General features: G+C 43.7%; 2 protein-coding genes across 7 annotated transcripts; both read right to left on the reverse strand.

The window, feature by feature from the left end:
• Positions 1-233: 233 nt before the first annotated feature.
• Positions 234-6,421, reverse strand: acp6 (acid phosphatase 6, lysophosphatidic). Of its 4 annotated transcripts, none has more exons than XM_084023292.1 (11): positions 6,283-6,421; positions 5,225-5,450; positions 5,018-5,146; positions 4,149-4,279; positions 3,942-4,021; positions 3,773-3,860; positions 3,502-3,634; positions 2,653-2,753; positions 2,475-2,567; positions 2,222-2,387; positions 234-2,137 (listed from the first exon to the last, which is right to left on the reverse strand). In XM_084023292.1, exons 2-11 carry the CDS (start codon positions 5,441-5,443, stop codon positions 2,003-2,005), a joined length of 1,275 nt encoding a protein of 424 aa, XP_083879418.1. In that variant the 5' UTR covers positions 5,444-5,450; positions 6,283-6,421; the 3' UTR covers positions 234-2,002. The 4 variants fall into 4 exon arrangements, with proteins under 4 accessions (XP_083879418.1, XP_083879416.1, XP_083879417.1 ...); XM_084023290.1 differs by having other exon boundaries at positions 2,475-2,570; XM_084023291.1 differs by lacking the exon at positions 6,283-6,421 and adding an exon at positions 5,918-5,998 and having other exon boundaries at positions 2,475-2,570.
• A 1,131-nt stretch (positions 6,422-7,552) lies between these two features.
• On the reverse strand, positions 7,553-16,839 carry gja5a (gap junction protein, alpha 5a). Of its 3 annotated transcripts, none has more exons than XM_084023302.1 (2): positions 16,638-16,839; positions 7,553-10,081 (listed from the first exon to the last, which is right to left on the reverse strand). In XM_084023302.1, the coding sequence occupies exon 2, from the start codon at positions 9,986-9,988 to the stop codon at positions 8,843-8,845; it is 1,146 nt and encodes a 381-aa protein (XP_083879428.1). In that variant the 5' UTR covers positions 9,989-10,081; positions 16,638-16,839; the 3' UTR covers positions 7,553-8,842. The 3 variants fall into 3 exon arrangements, with proteins under 3 accessions (XP_083879428.1, XP_083879429.1, XP_083879427.1); XM_084023303.1 differs by lacking the exon at positions 16,638-16,839 and adding an exon at positions 11,112-11,263; XM_084023301.1 differs by lacking the exon at positions 16,638-16,839 and adding an exon at positions 11,109-11,263 and having other exon boundaries at positions 7,554-10,081.
• Between the last annotated feature and the right edge of the window lie 1,263 nt (positions 16,840-18,102).

Consider the following 18,102-nt stretch of genomic DNA (forward strand, 5'->3'; position numbering starts at 1 on the left):
ACATTGAGCTGGAACAAAGAGAGCAAATCATACAAAAGAAGCAACATTGCCAAGTTGAATCCGTTTTAATCCGAAAGTACCCAGCAAGAGCTACTTTCACAGGACGCCACGCGTCCAAAAATAGGTGAACGCATATTTATACATTTGAACTCTGGAGTTTTAAAGTTTTACTTGGCTGGTAGGAATAGTATACATGAATATACAAAGAAGAAAAGAGACTTGAACCAAGAACGTTGACCAAAAACTTTATTTATGAGTCATCAATCCAAACCATTATATTTTAAGCAGCAGGTCACGGGAAACTCCCGCTGAGGAGTTACGATGGGTGTTATTTGTAACGTGTATGTCTATATAACAGTGATGTATTAATGCATATATTAAACTCTAGTCTGATGATACCAACACGTCCCCACAAGAAGGCAATCTAATGTTTCACCCTTAAAACAGCACAGCAGAATTCAATTTCTGCAGTTTCACATGGTTATGAAGACATTTTACCTTTACATTCATGTAAAACCCCCAACATTAGATAGAGTATGTGATCTGATTAGCTGGAGGAAGGAATTGACTGATTAAAGATTTCATTGTGAATACAACCAACTTGGAAGAATGATATCAGAAATCAGATACCTTAGTCAAGAGGGAAAAAACAATGAGAAAAAAAAATATTTTCTTCCTGTAAAACCAAAAATATGTCATGTGCTTACGCAAGTTAGAACCCACCAATTAAGGAGGTGAGTGGTGACGCAACAGGCCTCTGTAGCTCCATATCGTGCTACTCTACATTCTAAGCCCGCCCACTTTTCAGCAGTCCAATCAAATATGAAGGAATATTCTGTTTCACTTGGGAATACGTCACAATGCAGAAGCTAAAGACTCGTAACTTATCACAGGGATGTAATTTAAGTGTAAGAGTACATTGCAGCAATAGTTTGAATGCTCAGGAAAAGGCTCATAAGTCTGTTTTTCTTTTCAACAAATCCCCAAAAGAGCAAAAGCAACAATATATCCTCCTAACAAGTATCACCCTGCAGTGGTTTATTCCTCTGTGCCATACACCTCCCCTGTTGACTAGAACCCCTCATACACATAGTTTGGTCCTTTCCTAAATGCAATGAGCATGGACACTAGTTTATTTTGAGTGAATCATACAGAATGTATGCTGTCCTGATGCAGTAAATGCTCACTACAACACAAACATTATATTATATAACTGTATTTACCCTCTCTGAAACGCTCCTTTTTCGTCTCTTTAAGCCCAAAAAGTCTGCTCTGATTGGTGTGTGAGACGAATATGTTACATCCATAGAAAATTGGAGTAGAACGGGCGATCCCATTAAAATCAACAAAAGCAGGATGGCCAGACTAGCAGCCATTTTTATGTGTACCATTTCAAAGAACAGTCACTGTGGTTGTTAGCTTCCGTATAAATGGACTTGAGGGAAGTCGGCGAGACAATCGGTGTGTGTGTGTGAGTGTAGTCCTGCAATGCCGGTTAAACTACTCAAATGCCCATGTAAACCGTAAGTAAGTGAGTGAGATAGGAAGGGAGGTAAATGTGTATGGCTTGTTGATGTCTTATTTTGGGTGGGTGGTTGGTAGACACCAACTCCAGCTGTTTAAGAAAACCACTTTGAAGATTTATGACTGTACTGGGAGACATTGTTGGTTTTAGTCTTTTGGGGTTGTTGCCTATAAAAAGAAGCATGGAGCCTTCATCATCAAGCCAAACAGATTTGTTTTGGATGCCATGTAAACACTGTACAGCAATTTCATCTACCTAAATGGAACAAGTATGGAGTTAAAAGTCTGAGGTAAACTGAAAAAATCTCCAAAATAGGCTGTAATCCAGTGAGTTCTTCACCCAAGAAAGCGTCCCATGGTGATGGTGGCTGGATGGAGTGAGAAAGGAGGATGTAAAAAATAAAAAAAACATACCGCCTGTCAAGAGTTTACCATCATGGGTAGCACTGTGTTGAGACATGCCATGTTCGTTGAGGGTTCAGGGTTCAGTCGGCCCCTCTGTGCTGTTACAAAGTGAGTGGTAGACTTCAGAGCTCAGCGAGTGTTTGTTGAGGACCTGTTTGAACTCCTCCAGGGAGCAGTAGACTCCACTACAACCTGGAATAAGTTGATCCTACAGAGAGAGACAAGCACTTTAGAGTAAACCACAAGGGGAAAAATGCACAGGTTTCTCCAAATACCGATGCTCACACCCTACCTGGCCTACGTATGACACTTTAACAAAGGACTTGTTGGTCTGCCGGTGTTGGTGCAGCTCCAGAGTGATGTCGGCGGCATACGGTGGCCATCTCATGTCAAATATCCCCAGGGCCATCAGACAGGGAATTAAAGTGGTGTCATGTGCAGAGTATAAAAACAGCTTCCTGTTTGAGAGAGGATTTTAACATTTAAAGAACAACACACAATCAAGTCCGAGTGTAATGGGTGTGTCCACCCAAAAGGTGTCCAACCTGTTAGGCTCTGATAAGGTGCCCTGTAGTTTCCCCTCAATGTTGGCTAACAACGTGTGCAGGAGGGGTCCTACGCACAGCTGCAGGTCCCAGCTGCTAAACAAAAACAGAGCAAATGAATTAAAGTGCACTAAATCAAAAAATCAATCCTTTTCCTGCTGACTTTGTTTGACCAAACCTCTTGCCGGGTTCAAACACATGGCAGATCATTTCCACAGCTCTCTGCTCCACTTTATTCCTCCAGGTTTCCAGCACCGATGGGCAAGGCAGGCCGTGCGTCTGGTAATGTGGGGAGAATTGACACAGTCGGTATCACCTTCCCAGCTGAGCAACACACACCTCAAATGGAAAACCAAGGTAAGCTAAGATTTGCTATTTTCTAAAACATTGTTGAGGTTGGGCAACTTACAGTACAGAAGGTGTCAATTCTAAGCCGGGAAAATAATATCTATTAGTAGTTTTATTTTCTGTAATGGATTATAGATGTTTTAAATTAAATTGCTTTAATTTGTCTGTTAGTTTGAATGAGTTTGAACTGATAACGGGGATCCGAATATAAGCAGCCAGAATGTTAGGTAGGGCTTCAGTATTTGACTTTGGCTGGAAAGAGGGAACAAACAGCCAATTAGGTTGCCCCTTCTGCCTGGTTTCAGATCTTGTAGTGGCCCCGGGATGCACAGTTACAATAAAATATGGTTATTTGAACAAAAATACAATTAAGATTATCAGTTTCTCATCCAGTAATTTCTTTCTTTCACTGACTCAGAACCTTCAAGATAACTTAAATTCCTGCCGTGAGTAAACACCTTCAAATATGAAACTCATATCATCCTAAATCTTTTATTTCAGCTCGTTAAAATCTCTGGAAACTTGATGAACTCTTGTGGAGTTTCATCTTGCATAACCAGCCCTCTTGCTGGGTTTGCCGCCTGCAGCCGGGGGGCCAAGTCATAATAATCATATGTATTCGGATAGCTTGTGGTGAGACCGAATAAAAGTCACACGAATCTCGGCGCGGCGGTGTCACCTCTCTGGCGACCATGTCGTCCCTAATGAGGATGAAGTCGACGCGCTGGTGAGCCGCGATGCCCAGTGCGTTCTGGATGCTCTGCAGGTCTGCTGCAATGTCTGGCAGAGTGGCCGACTCGGCCCAGCGGTGGCTGCACAGAACACACACACACAGTGTCAGCCACAAAACAAAGACACGCCGTGACAAGCTGTCAGAGGCATCTCGACGAGTCCACCTCTGTGTAGCGAGCTGTGCTCCGACGCCTGGTATGAAAATACACTCTACGTACCCGACCAGGGTGCCGAGCAGCTTGCATCCGTGGTAGTTGGGATACAGGATTTCAGATCCTGCCTCCGTTGTTAGAATAGGCACAACTCCTTCAAAAAAATGACAAAAACAAATTAGATGAGATCCAGGGTAGAATAATAACATCATGCACGTATGGATTTCTCCCCTACCCATTTGTTTTTGCAGGAAGAGCCCTGCTATCAGGCACTTGGCAGATTCAATGGTCCTCACAATGTTGGTCGATCGGACACTAAAATGGTAAAAACAGATCAGAGAGAGGAAGCCAACTTCAAAATAGCAAAGCATTAATGCTGATATTCTTAGTATTGTCCTCATAAGCCCACCTATAGTGTACCCCCGTGATTTGTAACACTTACTAGACCTCCGCTGGGTTAAAGGTGGAGCTGAGGAAATTGCTCTCCTCAACGTATCTCCTCCTCAGATTCGTGCCCAGCTCATACAGCTGCTGCATGCCCACTGTGGTCAGCTGACCAGGGAAGGTGCCACCCTGCCAAGTGCGACAAACACCAAATCGGGTTTTACTCACAGATGTGACCTAACAGGACACACACACCTGCGATGGTGTGCAGGAATCCAGACTGAACGATGTGCTACAGGGATGGCAGGAGTCCATGTTGTGGGATTTAGTTTTCTAAGCTAAATCCAGTGCAGTAAACCTCTTTAGCAAAGCAGCTAACGCAGCACAGCAAACTATAATTTAAATGGACACAGTGGCTGGCAAACATATCGCACCGGGAAGCTCGACACAGTTCAGCAGCGTTTACAGAGAGGAGCTGAATGAATCAAGCAGCTTCAATGTTATCCATAAGGCTTTGTAATGAACCCTAGTGGCCACTAGAGGGAGGAAGGCTTCTGAATCCACAAGGTGCTTCACAGCTATAAAAAGGACAAGGACATCCAAATATAGTCTATAATTAAGTAGTTCATCTAAAATCACACGTCACAACAGCAGGTATTAACTTGCCATCACAGAAAGGTGTACAAATGATCTAATAGTATATGTAAATGTCATTTAACTACACCAGAGTACACAATGTCAGAGCCCTGGCACAGGCACTCTCAATTAAATATGACTTTTTCCAGCTAATATGTGTCTAAACGTCTTCTCCCCTTCTTAATGATCCTCCCACGAAGCCTCTTACCTGGAACCAACTACACACGTTGCTTGTCCTTCAGCTCTTTTCTCGTCGGACCGGATTTAAGACCACAAAGCAGACCTACTTACGTTCAGTACATTCTTTCGATAGCTGTCCTCCACAGGAGCCGGGGGCCTCGGGCCACCGTGAAGATCCGTCACTTCATAGTTGATGTGAGTGTGCGCCGGAGGCTCCAAGAGCGTTGGCACCCACTTGGCCTTGAACCCAGACAAATAATCCGGATTAAATACAGATATTATGTGACACTAAATGAGTAAATAAAAAAGTTGGTTTACCTCCATCACGTCAGGTATGGACTTTAGAGGTGTTCGAGCACCATGTCGAAACAGGACTTGGACCAGCTTTAGTTCGTAGGGGGAGCTGGGATTTGTGTCGGCGGAGGCGCAATCGGAGGCAAACTGGTCAGGCTCGGTCTTCTTCTGTGACCACAGCAGCGAACCGAAAGCCACCGACATGGAACTGAAAACGCCTGCTTTGGTCCAAAGATTCATCATGGCTGAGCTGTGAACAAAACAGACACACTGTTCAAGTGTCTGAACGAACTAAAACACACATTAATGTTACTATAATTAGATAAAATAATAATTTTCAGCAACAACACCCGTGAATTAACCTTATAACACACAAAAAAAACACTATTGGGAACAATCTGTGAAAACTCTTGACGTCATATTTGCAGAAGCAGCTCCCTAGACTCATCTAATCTGGGTGAAGCAAAGGTGACCCGTCCTCCTTCTAGACTCACCCAGCTCACTGGTCCAGTCCCCCAGAGGATGGGGACTATCACACAATCTCAAGGAGCTGATTCTGATTGTTCTGGCGGCGTTAAGAAAGCCTCCTAGTCACGTGACACGACAATCTTGCAACAAGCCGTCTCAAGTTTCTTCTGTCCTCTGAAGTAAAGCGGCAACATTCAGTGCAACTCACAATGATTTAAATAATCGATTTATCTGTGTCTACCTCGTTACCTGATGAGATGGAACTTCCTGTTTAGTCCGATGGACGTCCGGGATGAAGATGACGATGATGCAGTAAGCACTAACCGTACAACTTTACTGTTCAAAAACGTGTCCTCGCTCCTGAAATATATTGAGATTATATGACCCGACCTGTTAGCTACGCCATAAAACTCTCAAATGCCGTGAGATTGGGGACTATTCACACCGCCCTGAGTTAGCCGGCAAACATTGCTTCACTCTGTTTCGACACAAACGTTACCTGAAGCACGTTCGGAAAACAACCACGGTCGCGAAACGTGAAGGCATGAAGGCTGACCTCCGTCTCGACAGTCAAGCTAGCGACCTAACGGCTAAATGGCTAGTTGGTTACTTACGTTCTGAAACGATGTTCTTCTTCGCCTCCTCTCGACAAGAAAGCACGCCGTTCAGTGATAATACATTCAAGCCTTCAAGCCAAAGGACATGTCGGGAACTGTAGGGTAGCAAACATCACTCTACGTTGAATGTAACGGCGACAGCTGGCGGAATAGAACTACATTTCCCCGACATCCACAGTAACGACCTTTCGTCTTCCTCTACAAAAGGAAAAGGGTGGAAGATATGCGCCAAAGCGTGCTACTGCCCTCTGCAGGACTTATGTGTATCTGCACCCCGAAATGATCCACCGCTAAATTTAAGAGTACAAACAGAGGCGCTGTTTGTGAACAGGCAAGGCAGGCAACTGCTTGGGGCCCCGAGTTGCCAGGGGGCCCCCGAGACTCGGCCCGAGGGCTGTTTTATGAATGTTTAAAAAATCAATTTGATGCCCGCCGCCGCCGCCACTGCCGCTAAAGACCACAATGGAAGACAGAATTAAAAAAGATACTTTTTTTTTCAACCGACCTCCTCATAAAAATAAAGTGTAAATAAACTAGTTAGTTATTATATGGTTTTTATTGTTCTTGACATTTATATATGCACATTTTGAATATAAAAAACGTTGGTTTCATACATCTTTCGTTGGCGTCAGATTATTTAGAAGATTATTATTGTTATTGTTTAGTCAGAAGGGCCCCACTGAAAATTTTGCTTGGGGCCCCAACAGACTCTAGAATCGCCTCTGAGTACAAATGCCATTTTTGTGATCATAAAGAAGACACGACACATTTACTTTATACATCTTCATGTAAAACAGTGATTTTACTTTACGTTGGAAGCCAGGAATATGTAAAACTTTAAAAATTCTCTACGCCTTCTAAATTATTAATAATATTGTAGTTTGTAACATAATAACAGAGGTGTACATGACATTTCCTTCAGGAGTAATCGCTTTGGACTTTTTATTTATTATTTTGAGTTTTATTGTATACCTTTTGTACCGTTTCATTTGCATTTAGAGCATTAAGCAGACACTTTTATCCAAAGTGACTTACAATAAGTACGTTTGTCAGAAAGTGCAACATATATATATTAGGATAAGTATTTATCATAAATGTATTAGCTGTAATGTGCTGTTGCACCCAATATATGAAATTAAGATATAGCTGCTATGTATGATATAATAATATAATGCTATAAAAGGACATTTTCCTTTATTTTTATTTTTTCCTTTATCTTGAGTGAAATTTCGATTCACTTTTTATTAAGTAAATGATCGCTTCTTTCACCACTGAATAATACCCACATTCCATCTTGAATGCAGGATCCCCTCACACAGGATAATGCAGTATATTTGTACATGTTTCAGATAGAACGAGGAAGTGCTTGCAGACACATTGTGGACAGTGCAGATTGTACAATTGATGATTTATTATTTTGTGATGGATTAGTGATGACATTTATTGCATAACGATCTGTGTCAAAGAACAAAACAAACAACGTTCAAACCCCCAGTTGCAGTGGATGGAAATGTCATTAATAACCTGTACAATAATGTTGCATATAGTGAGACCGGAAATGAAATCAAATACATTCAAAGACATCGACTGACATATACATTGCATAGGGACAAATTCACTATATACATGATAGCTCCAGGACAGAAACTGAAAGCTTAAGTGCAATGTCGCCGCCTAGTGGCCGGATCTCCTCATAACAGCATCCAAGTAGGACCTCTTGTTTGTTTTCCCTTGGATCCCTCTCAAAAGGGAAAAAAGAATCCTCAAACAGTCTACATTCTCTCATTCAGCACACAAAGGTTCCTGTCAAATATATAACTAATGACTACAGTTTTACATATACCTTTCTTTTAGATTGTAAAGTGATTATTCTTGAGTTACATTTCATGTTTGCTGACCTGCGTAGTGCAATCGGGATAGCAAGTCAACAGATGGCTTAATCCGAATTTACAGTCTTTGCCATGGCTTTTGAAAAATATAAATATAAAAATGATCTGGAAAGATATATTTCCACTCTTTTTAAGGCACTTTACCTTGATTCGCTGCACATGTGCTGCATGAAATCATCCAATTTATATACCAACACGCTTCACAGTTTATTGCATATTAAGTCCCTCTTTTCTAATTGAATAGTTGAGATTTGTGACATATTTTTCTTTTTAATGAAATGGTTTCCCTAAGCCATCTCATACCAAGCACCAAGCATCACAACACTTACACTTCATAGTTTCTTTATCGCTATTAGTGTTTTGGCTAACGACAAGATAAATGTGCAATAGGCAGGTCTCACACCTGTTACCCTGTTCTCATTTCAAAATCATTTTTCTTTTGCAGTTTGGTTGTCAGTTTTTTCGAGCTCTGGGACAGATTGGTTCAAAAACACTATCCGCTCACTGAGCTCATACATGTCAAGTTCATGTGGACCCCTTACAGATCTCAGTGTCTCTTTCTATGGTGAACATTCAGTCCATCCTGTGTAGTCAAGTGTCAGGCTTCAATAGCAGGGTTTGCATAATTAGCCTCATGTTCTGACCACCCCCCCCTTCTGGTTGTGAGCCTATACTGCCAGGTCATCTGGGCGAGCACGGCTGCTGCTCCCACTGGTCTTGCTCAGGCGACGTTTGTCCTTCATGAAGCCGGAGTGCAGCAGAGGCGATGGGGAGCAGCTGTTGGGCAGCTCCGCGGGCACTTGGTCGTACCTCATCCTCAGAAAGTCCTCCCTGTCCTCCAGGCTGTCGCAGCTGTGATGCCGCTCTGTGGCCATGTTGACTGAGTTCTGCTGCAGCGCCATCCTGTTGTTGAAGGGGGAGGCCATGGTCATGGGGTTCATGGAGCTCGGGGCTGCTAGGCACTGACTGAAGTCGGGGGGCGGGGTGCATGAGGCCAAGGGCCGAGGCGGGCTGTTGGCCTCTAAGGCTTCAGACGCGGCCACCGTCACATCTCTGTGGTTGCTCTTCCGCGTCCTCTTGTTGCGTAAACACCTCCTGGTGCTCTTCCACATGAGGTGGTAGAGCTCCAACACCGAGAGCAGCAGAGACACGCCGGCCACCACCAGCATGAAGATGATGAAGACGTTCTTCTCCGTGGGCCGGGACATGTAGCAGTTGACAGGGTTGGGGCAAGGCCAGGAATTGCATAGGTACAACGCCCTGAGGAACACCCCGTAGATCATGTACTGCACCGAGACGAACACCACCTCCATCACCGTGCGGATCAAGATGCTCAGGATGTACGTCTGCAGCAGCGCTCCTTTCAGGCGAATACGGCCAGGCCCGTTGGTTGCCACTATTTTGGTGTTCTCCTTCTGCTGGAGGTATTCCTTCTCCCCCTCCAGGTCTCCCCCGCCTTCCCCTCTCTCCTCCCTCTGCTCCTGCTCCATCCTCCGCTGCTTCTCCTCCCTGCGCACAATGTGCATGGCGTGGCCCATGTAGATGAGGGACGGCGTGGAGACGAAAACGATCTGCAGCACCCAGTAGCGGATGTGGGCGATGGGGAAGGCGCTGTCGTAACACACGTTGGTGCAACCGGGCTGTTGGGTGTCGCACATGAAGTCGCTCTGCTCGTCGCCCCAGGACGACTCGGCCGCCGTGCCCAGCACCAGGATGCGAAAGATGAAGAGGACGGTGAGCCAGACCTTCCCGACTGAGGTGGAGTTTTCCTGGACCTCCTCTAGGAAATTCCCCAGGAGACTCCAGTCCCCCATCACTGCTCGCGGGCCAAAAACACACCTGAGACACAAAGACTGGAGAGGGGAAGTGCGAGAAGAGGGTGCACTAGAGGTGAAAAGGTGAAGTCGCTGAGGGGGAAGAGGTGAAGGATGGACAGAGCGGAGAGGAGGGTAAAAGGGAGATAAAAGAAGTCAGTCATACACAGATCCTCCTATCCTCTACATTCCTGCAGATGAAATGACCGGCGTGTGTGTGTGTGTGTGTGTGTGTGGCATCGTGTATATAAAAATAGCCTCTCTGCCTGTGAATTGCTTGCGGACTGGACACCATGGCATGAGAACAACCTTTTTCCCATGAGCTAGAGCGAGAGAGAGGGAGACGGAGGAAGTTTGGGAGTCATGTAAAAGTAAATAATGAGGTTGTTTTAAGAAAAATGCCTCAATATTATATTACATTTACATTCCCCACGTCCAATTCCAAACTATGACAGACAGAGAGAGGTTAACAGAGCCACCACGGGGTAAGTCAGAGAGGAGACGCTGTCCTTTTTAATGCCGTGACCCGGCCTGTCTCTGTCTCGCCTGTGGACCACGACAGCACATTTGCAACCATGGAAACCTCCTGAGCCCATCAGTCAGATCTCTACATCTCTCCTCCTGTTTGCTTTCACCTGTAGCACAAGTGAGAGTTTGGGTAAGATCCAAACATGGCAGCGACAGGCTGGCGAGTCTCAGCTGAGAATGGCCATATAAGGCAGTACGGCAGACAGCTTTATGGGTGCAATAACTGACCCCCATCATTGAGGGGTTAGAAAACCCATCAAACTCCGTTGATGTGTGCCCTCCGACATCTAAATGCATGATGTATACCTTTGCATACTGACAGCTTTTACTATGCAATTAGACATCAAAGCCGGATGAGTTATGACATACTGGAAGGAAGGCTGGAGGTAACAATTTGACAGGTTTTTTTCCGACACGTCACACATCTGAATCGCCCTACTTGGCAAGGTTACAGAAAACATACATTCCTTCAAAAGCTGTGTGTTAAGACAAAATGTTATGTTAAAGCCAGGTAGGATATACAGTATAATCACTACAATCACAGAATGTCGGGGAAAAAATTGCCAAACAAAGAGTGAATAATCTCTCTTACCACCTCTCATCTCCCTCCAAGTGTTATCCTTGCTTCCATAATAAGTTCCTCCCATCATATAGTCCCACGTGCGGTGCTTTGACTGGCCCGGCTGACACTAGTTGTGTGTGAGAAATAGACTGTCTAAATGACCCTGAGTCCGTCTCTCCCCCCTCCCTCGGTGTCTCTGTGAAGTGTATATATATGGCAATAAGATGGAAAATCAGAGCGTTGTGCTCTTTATCTGTGAAGCACGTGGAGAGGCAGGAAGCGAAACACCCCCCCGTCAGAACATGTGGGAGAGCAAATGTTCAATCTCCATTCACACACACAAGCCTCGCAGGCCAAATGCATGGCGTAGACGAGTTTATGGTCTGACACTTGTTTTCCAGAACGCACCTAATTCCCGCTAATCACGGTAAGAAACCAGTCGGATTGCGAGGTCCTCGTCCCACTTAGGGAAACTGGCTCTGAGCCCTCCTCGGATAAAGCTGATGATCTTTCCTGGAAGTAAATCACAAACAGGCAGAGAGCTGGGGGTGGAAGGGGAGTGAAAGTCCTGCCAGCACAATAGCAGGAGATATTTATTACAGAACAGCCATGTTCTTATCGGTTAACACCGACAACAGGCTTCCCTCACCTGTACAGGCAACAATTCATCTCCCCCTGGACTCATTCAAAGCTAGCCTTTTGTGATAATCTCCCATTATCTTTCAATCGGTATCACGATGACTATTCATGTTGTGCATTAATTACAGCATGCGGTCGTTAAAGTTGAAGTGATTTAGATGGGAGGCGACGAAGCATACCTCCTTTATCGTCTATTTTACTTTAAAAGGGACCATCATTTACAAACGGAACATCATGCCGTATTAAAGAAGACACGAACTAGAGATTGAGACCGTAAACTCATCTTAACAATGTTTACTGAGGTGTGATAAATGAAGTGAAAAGGGGTCGTTTTTCTCATAGACTTCTATACAATCATGGTGTGTATCAACCAGACACCCTATACTTTTAAGGCACTTCAGCATGGGCTTCACTTTTCAGAAGTCCAGAGGAAGAGGGCCAGGCTTTGAAGACATTTTATAGTGGAATTATAATACTTTTTTTTTTTTTTTTTGCTTCATGCACTGGTGAGCAACTTTCATAGCAATGCAACACAGTTCCCAGTTCTCTTTGGAGGTTGTTGCCTGGTTGGTTGACTTCATTGAAAAACCAGACTGACCCATGCTAGAGGGCCTGGTGACGCTAAAGGCTACATGAGCATTTAGCTCAAAGCATTTGCTTAACCTAAGCTAGCTGACATCCTCACATTTACAATGACTGATGGGAATGTTATTTGTTTTTACGAAAAGTGAACGGATCATCAATATTACTATAATTCACATGAACATGAATGTCTGTACAAAATGTCCTGGTCGATCCATCCAATAGAGTTGATCACCATTCATCCTTGGGGTAAAATGTTGTGGCAATCCAACCAACAGTTGTTGAGATATGTTAGCCCAGACCAAAGAGGTAGTATCGTATAAAGTATAAATTCAAGTACAGTACTGACTCTCCATTAATGGTAGTGATGTAGTCTGCCGCTAAAAGGAGTCGCACAATGGCTTTCCTTTTGTGTAGACAAAGTCTGTCTCCCTCCCTCGACTGCGTCTTCCTGTTTGCTGAGGAAGCAATCTCAAACAATATGATTTCCGAGCGACAGAAGAACAAGGTATTAAGAGGAGTGGGAGGCCGAGAGGTTACAGCTGGAACGTGAAAAAGCCTCTTTTGCTGTTGTTTGTCCATCACGCCTGCTCTCTCCCGTTGGCCCTCTGGCAATAACCACGGATTTACTGGTATACATGGTGCCCTTTTCTGAGCGGTCTGGTTTGCCTGTAGACCATCACGACTGTCAGGTTTGTTTATAATCTCGGTGGCAGAGTAATGGACAATCTGGTTATAAGGTATTCAGAACGGTGAACTGCGCAAATGGAGTATTATGCACCTCTGAGTTATTTCTCTCTGACGTTCTATCTGGTTTGTGTGAGTGTGTGTGTGTGTGTCTGTGTTGGCGAGTTAACCACGGAAACAAAGTCCAAGTGTTAGAGAGAGATACAAAAATACCGACAGTCCTTTCCCCACTTCAGTGTAATCTCAAACATCACACCTAACGTGGCTGCGTTTAAATGTCCAGACGTGCACGCTGACTCTAAAGTGGTCTGAATACTCGCTGCAGAGCAGCAGGAGTAAATCATGCATGTTTTCTTGCAGCACAACAATAACTCCTCTGGTGTGCTGGTCCAGCATCAGCTTTACCTTAGAGGGCAGTGACTCTTCAGTCGGGACTGGCAGCGACCTCAGGCTGGATGAAGGTTTTATAGGCTCATTAAGGTATGTTTTTATGGCCGTACGGTGGCACATGGAGCAACGCTTCCAGATTTATGGCTCTCACAGAGGCTCTCACATCGGGTGATTTTTAATTGAGCCGTGGGACGAATAAGAGCGCAGAGATAAACAACATTTCTCCGTTGAAGTCTTCAGTTTTTGACTCTCAGAAGAGACAAACTGATTTCCAGGCTGAATAAAAAGCTGCTGATGATTATATTTGTTTAGTTTTGATGAGTTTAAACAAACCGAACTCTCCCGACACTAGCTGGTCCCCCCACAGCCTGCAGTGTATCCACAGGCCAGCAACAACAGGGGGCAGGGTTGATTTAAACATTCCTCCAGTGATCTGCCCCTTTCAGCACTAAGCCCTGTTTGACAGACTCTGGGTCCTCATAGAGGACCAGGAAACACGGCCCTCGCCCGCTGTCCTCATAAACACCAGACAATTAGATGGCGGCGTATACATTTTCTTGGCCTGCTTCCCTTTAATGGGGGATGTTTAGACTAACATCAGGGGAGGAAAAAGACAATTCAGACGGTGCGGTGCATTAAGCACAATAGTGTTATTGTGTGTGTCTGAGAGGATTTGCTGGAGATGAAGTACATTTTTCAGTAATCTCCCAAATGATCTCCAACACGCCGGCTTAAAATCCACATTACCTGACACGCTAAGTCATTGTTGCCATTAGAAAGTAAAACACAGTGTAAAGCTCATGTACTTTAGAGGGAAATGTCTACAGTATTTGACATATTCTAGAGGGACAAGTCCGGCCACACAGGCTCACATTGCTGGGACCTGAAGTCACATATTTAAAAAAAAAACATAGTTGAGGAGAGCCAGATTTGACCGGCTAGCATCAGCAGAATCTGGTGTCGGACATCTAATAAGTGTTCATTCCAGATTAGACAGAAATGTATATTTGGACTTTATTTATATCTGCTGTGAGTGTATTATAAGAATATAAATCTTGAGATATGTATTATTTGATGTATGTTGAGGTGTGTTTTTGTTGCTAATTTAATAATGTCATCACGTTTTAAATTTCTTATTATTAAATAAATATAAAAAAACACTCATGAATGTTTTTCTGAATCTTTTTCAAGAAATATCTCAGTGTTTATTTGACTGAAAAAATAAATAAATGAATATAAAGATAAATAATCAGACTTTGCCAACTCAATAGTAATTGTTCTATTTGTTGTTGCTTTAATTGCTTTAACCTGAGCTATAAGTTTAGATTTTAGAGTCATTATTACTCTCTGTATGACAAAGTTGGATCGATTAAAATTAATAATCATGTCATGACCATATATAACTCTATAACGCTTTTGAAGCTACCAAACTAACTTTCTAGGAACCGTGAATTATTTAACACTAGTTATTTCAATGTTTAAATTTTACATATCATGCAACTTTTGAATATAATTAAATGTAAACTTCCTCATGCTAGATTAGCTGTTAAAGCTTTATTATTTTAAGTTTTAACTACTCTTAAAATGATCATATTTTTTTTAGTTGTATTTCTCATTTAATTGTTAGTTCATCTGACTTAATTTTCTTGTGTGCTGGTTGTGTGGTTGTCTGACAATATAATGTTACATGAAAGTCTCTTGAAAAAGAGACTTCCCTCTATAATAAAGTTAGATAAACTCTACATTACGGCTCGTATTAAATGACTCCAAACAAAAAAGCGGATCCCAGGAGCTCTAGAACCAAAAATACCTTTGCAGTGTTGTGACAGCTCAGCAACGCTGCAGTGGAACAGCCACAGCGGCCCACGAGGAAAAAATGTCAGAGCAACCACACGACTGCTCTGTGCTCAAACATGTATTCAGAGGTTGCATCAGTCTCAGCTGACATCAACAGACCTGCACACAGGAAAGCAAACAGACCCAGGCTGCTGTTATTCAGTCCACGGATTGTTATTCTCACTCTCTGGGTGATTGAAGCGGTTTCAAGGGGGTTATTTTGGGTATAAAGGAGTGATTTAATGGAAATACATGAGCCCTGTTCATTTCAATAGAGCGTCTACTTGCACAAATGTATCAAAGTTCAAGCTTGAAAGACATGGCTTATGAACTTCAAACCCAGTATGCGTCGCAGCAGCTGTTTAGCTGCAGGACGGCGGCGGCGTGTTCCCGGGATTACCATCAGTGATGAGCCGTGTTTAAGTTTAGCACCATCGGCGTGGTGTTTGGGTGAGTTGGGGAGAGTGTGACCTACAGAGTGGACGACGAAGGGGGAGAATACGTCCCGCTCATGTGAGTCACCTGTTGCACCCGCTTACAGGCCGGCCGCCATATATCAGTCACACCAGCAGGAGCCGGCGGGCCGATGCGCTGCCTGCTACCTTACATGGCTGTCTGGCTCTTCATCTGCCCACTACTGTACACAGACCCACAGCCCTGTTATGATCTATCGTTTAGCTGCATATGGCATTACGCTGCAGCCCTCGGGCCAGACAGCTGCAAGGTGTTTTACGCAGGAAAAATTCTGAGTAACGCACTCCCGACGGCAATTCCTGGATCGCTGATATTTCTTGCACACTCATTGTCTAGAGTAGAGTTTTCAGAAGGAGGCTGTGGAAAGTAAGTAAGTACATCTACTACAGCACAGTTCTGAGGTACATGTACTATTTGCTAGCTGTAGTATTTTTCAGATTAAGATGCTAAAAACCCTGTTAATGCATAGGTAGTAATACTCTAATGGTGTAATGTACGATAGGAACATTAAACAAGGCCATATTACCGGCATACAAGTCATTTTACTTCTATACTTACTATTCGTAGTACTTATTTCTTCCACTACAACATTTCATTTGCATAGAATTTATAATAAACAGATTTCATTAGTCTAACCAGTGTGTGTGCATTTGCCTTCATTTTTCTTTACCCATTTTCTAGCATTCCTTTAGTTTTCATTCACACATCGCTCTGTTTTGCTGCACTTTGTTTGAATATATTCGTCCTTTCTGAGAAGCACGTGAGAAAGGGAGACAGACGAGAGCGAGTGAGAAGAAGGGGCTTCCCTCTTCCATCATCTCAGCTCTTCAAGACCTCTTTCTCACACATTTCATCACCAGAAGAGTCACGTGTTGTCGTTTTCTAATAGGATGCTCACATCTAAAGGTCTGCATCCTTCTAGTCGTATCCTGTGATAACTCGATGGCTTACCTGGTTTCTGCTGTGGGATAGCTGTCCGGTAAGGCTTCCTGTCTGTCCCTCGATGAGACCAAATCTTCCTTTAAGTCGGCGGACAAACGGCAGGTGATGATGACACGGAGATAAGTGGACGACCTCAGACTCAGAGTGCGATGGTGGGACTTCTTCTTCATGTGAACATCAGCAAGATCTGGCTCTCCTTGACAGGCGTCTGAGCTCACAACGCCAAACTGTTAGTCCACTCAGGGGGCACGAGAAGAAAAGCAGGGGCATCACAAGAGTTACCCCTCCGCCCCCCCCCCCACGGCCCTCCCTTCTGTCTCTCCTCCTCCATCTCCTCCTCTTCCTCCCCCCCCCCCCTTTTCTTACATCCCTGGTGCTCTATATTTTGCTGGGAAGCATTCTTCGGCAACAGGACGGGAAGTGGAATTGTTTTCTGGGATCAATGGCAATTCCGCTCAGAGTAAACTTCCAGAGTGCTCTTATTTACTGCGTGGTCCTTTAGGTTCACAGCTCTGTTGGCGGTGCTGTGTATAATGGGCATGGGTGAAATTCATACAATGTTTAACTTTAATATTTAAATGAAAGCAAGACAAAACAATTAGATTTTTAGCTTTATTTACTACTAACTACTTTATTATTAGCACAATTTACTCCAGTCTGGATTTCCGGGAGCGAAGGGAAACCAGCGAACACAGAAGAACCAGTCATACAGTCAGGTGTTGGCGCCAGCACGAGGTCTGAGACCATTTGCTGAGGTTTGGGATGTGAACAAAGAGTCACAGACAAAACTCAAAGAGCTCATCCTCCTCCTCTTTCTGTCATTACTCTTATTTTCCATGTCTGCAACGTTTGCTTGTTGATCCATTCTTCAAGGTTGAATTTAAAGAATTGAATTGTGTTACCTTGTGGGCTGTTTAACTGTTTCCAGACTTTGAACTGATTTAATCTGATGCATTTTTGGCTGTAAATTCATACGTAATGAATGAGAGTGTCATTCTTATTTAACTCTCAGCAAGAAAGTAAATGGTGCATTACCTAAAATGAACTACACACTATTCCTTTAATGATGATGTCAATGTCGGGAGTAGAATTTATAATTGTAATACAGAATTAAAAAGGAGATATTATTGTTACAATCAATGACGCCAAGCATTCTTGTCCCTCACTGACTTTTCCGTGTTCAGTGATCTGAATGGTTAAATTCTCCTCTCCAACAACTGCGCCTTTGACCACCGAACAGAGAAAATGTGATTGCATGTATAAATAGCAGGAGAAACCAAACCAACCAGGATCTCATGACACACCCTGCCAGATATGTGGCCAGGAGCTATTTGGCTCTGCTTATGGCCCTCCTATCATCTGTATCCCTTCAGAAACAAATGATCTGGTGATGTGTTGTACTTGTAGTCATCCGGCTCGTTCCGGCTCCAAACGAGACGAAATTAACTGAGCTAAAATGCCCTTTTTGCCACAC

This window comes from Eutrigla gurnardus, assembly GCF_963514095.1.
Source record: "Eutrigla gurnardus genome assembly, chromosome: 12".
NCBI classification, from domain to species: Eukaryota; Metazoa; Chordata; class Actinopteri; order Perciformes; family Triglidae; genus Eutrigla; species Eutrigla gurnardus.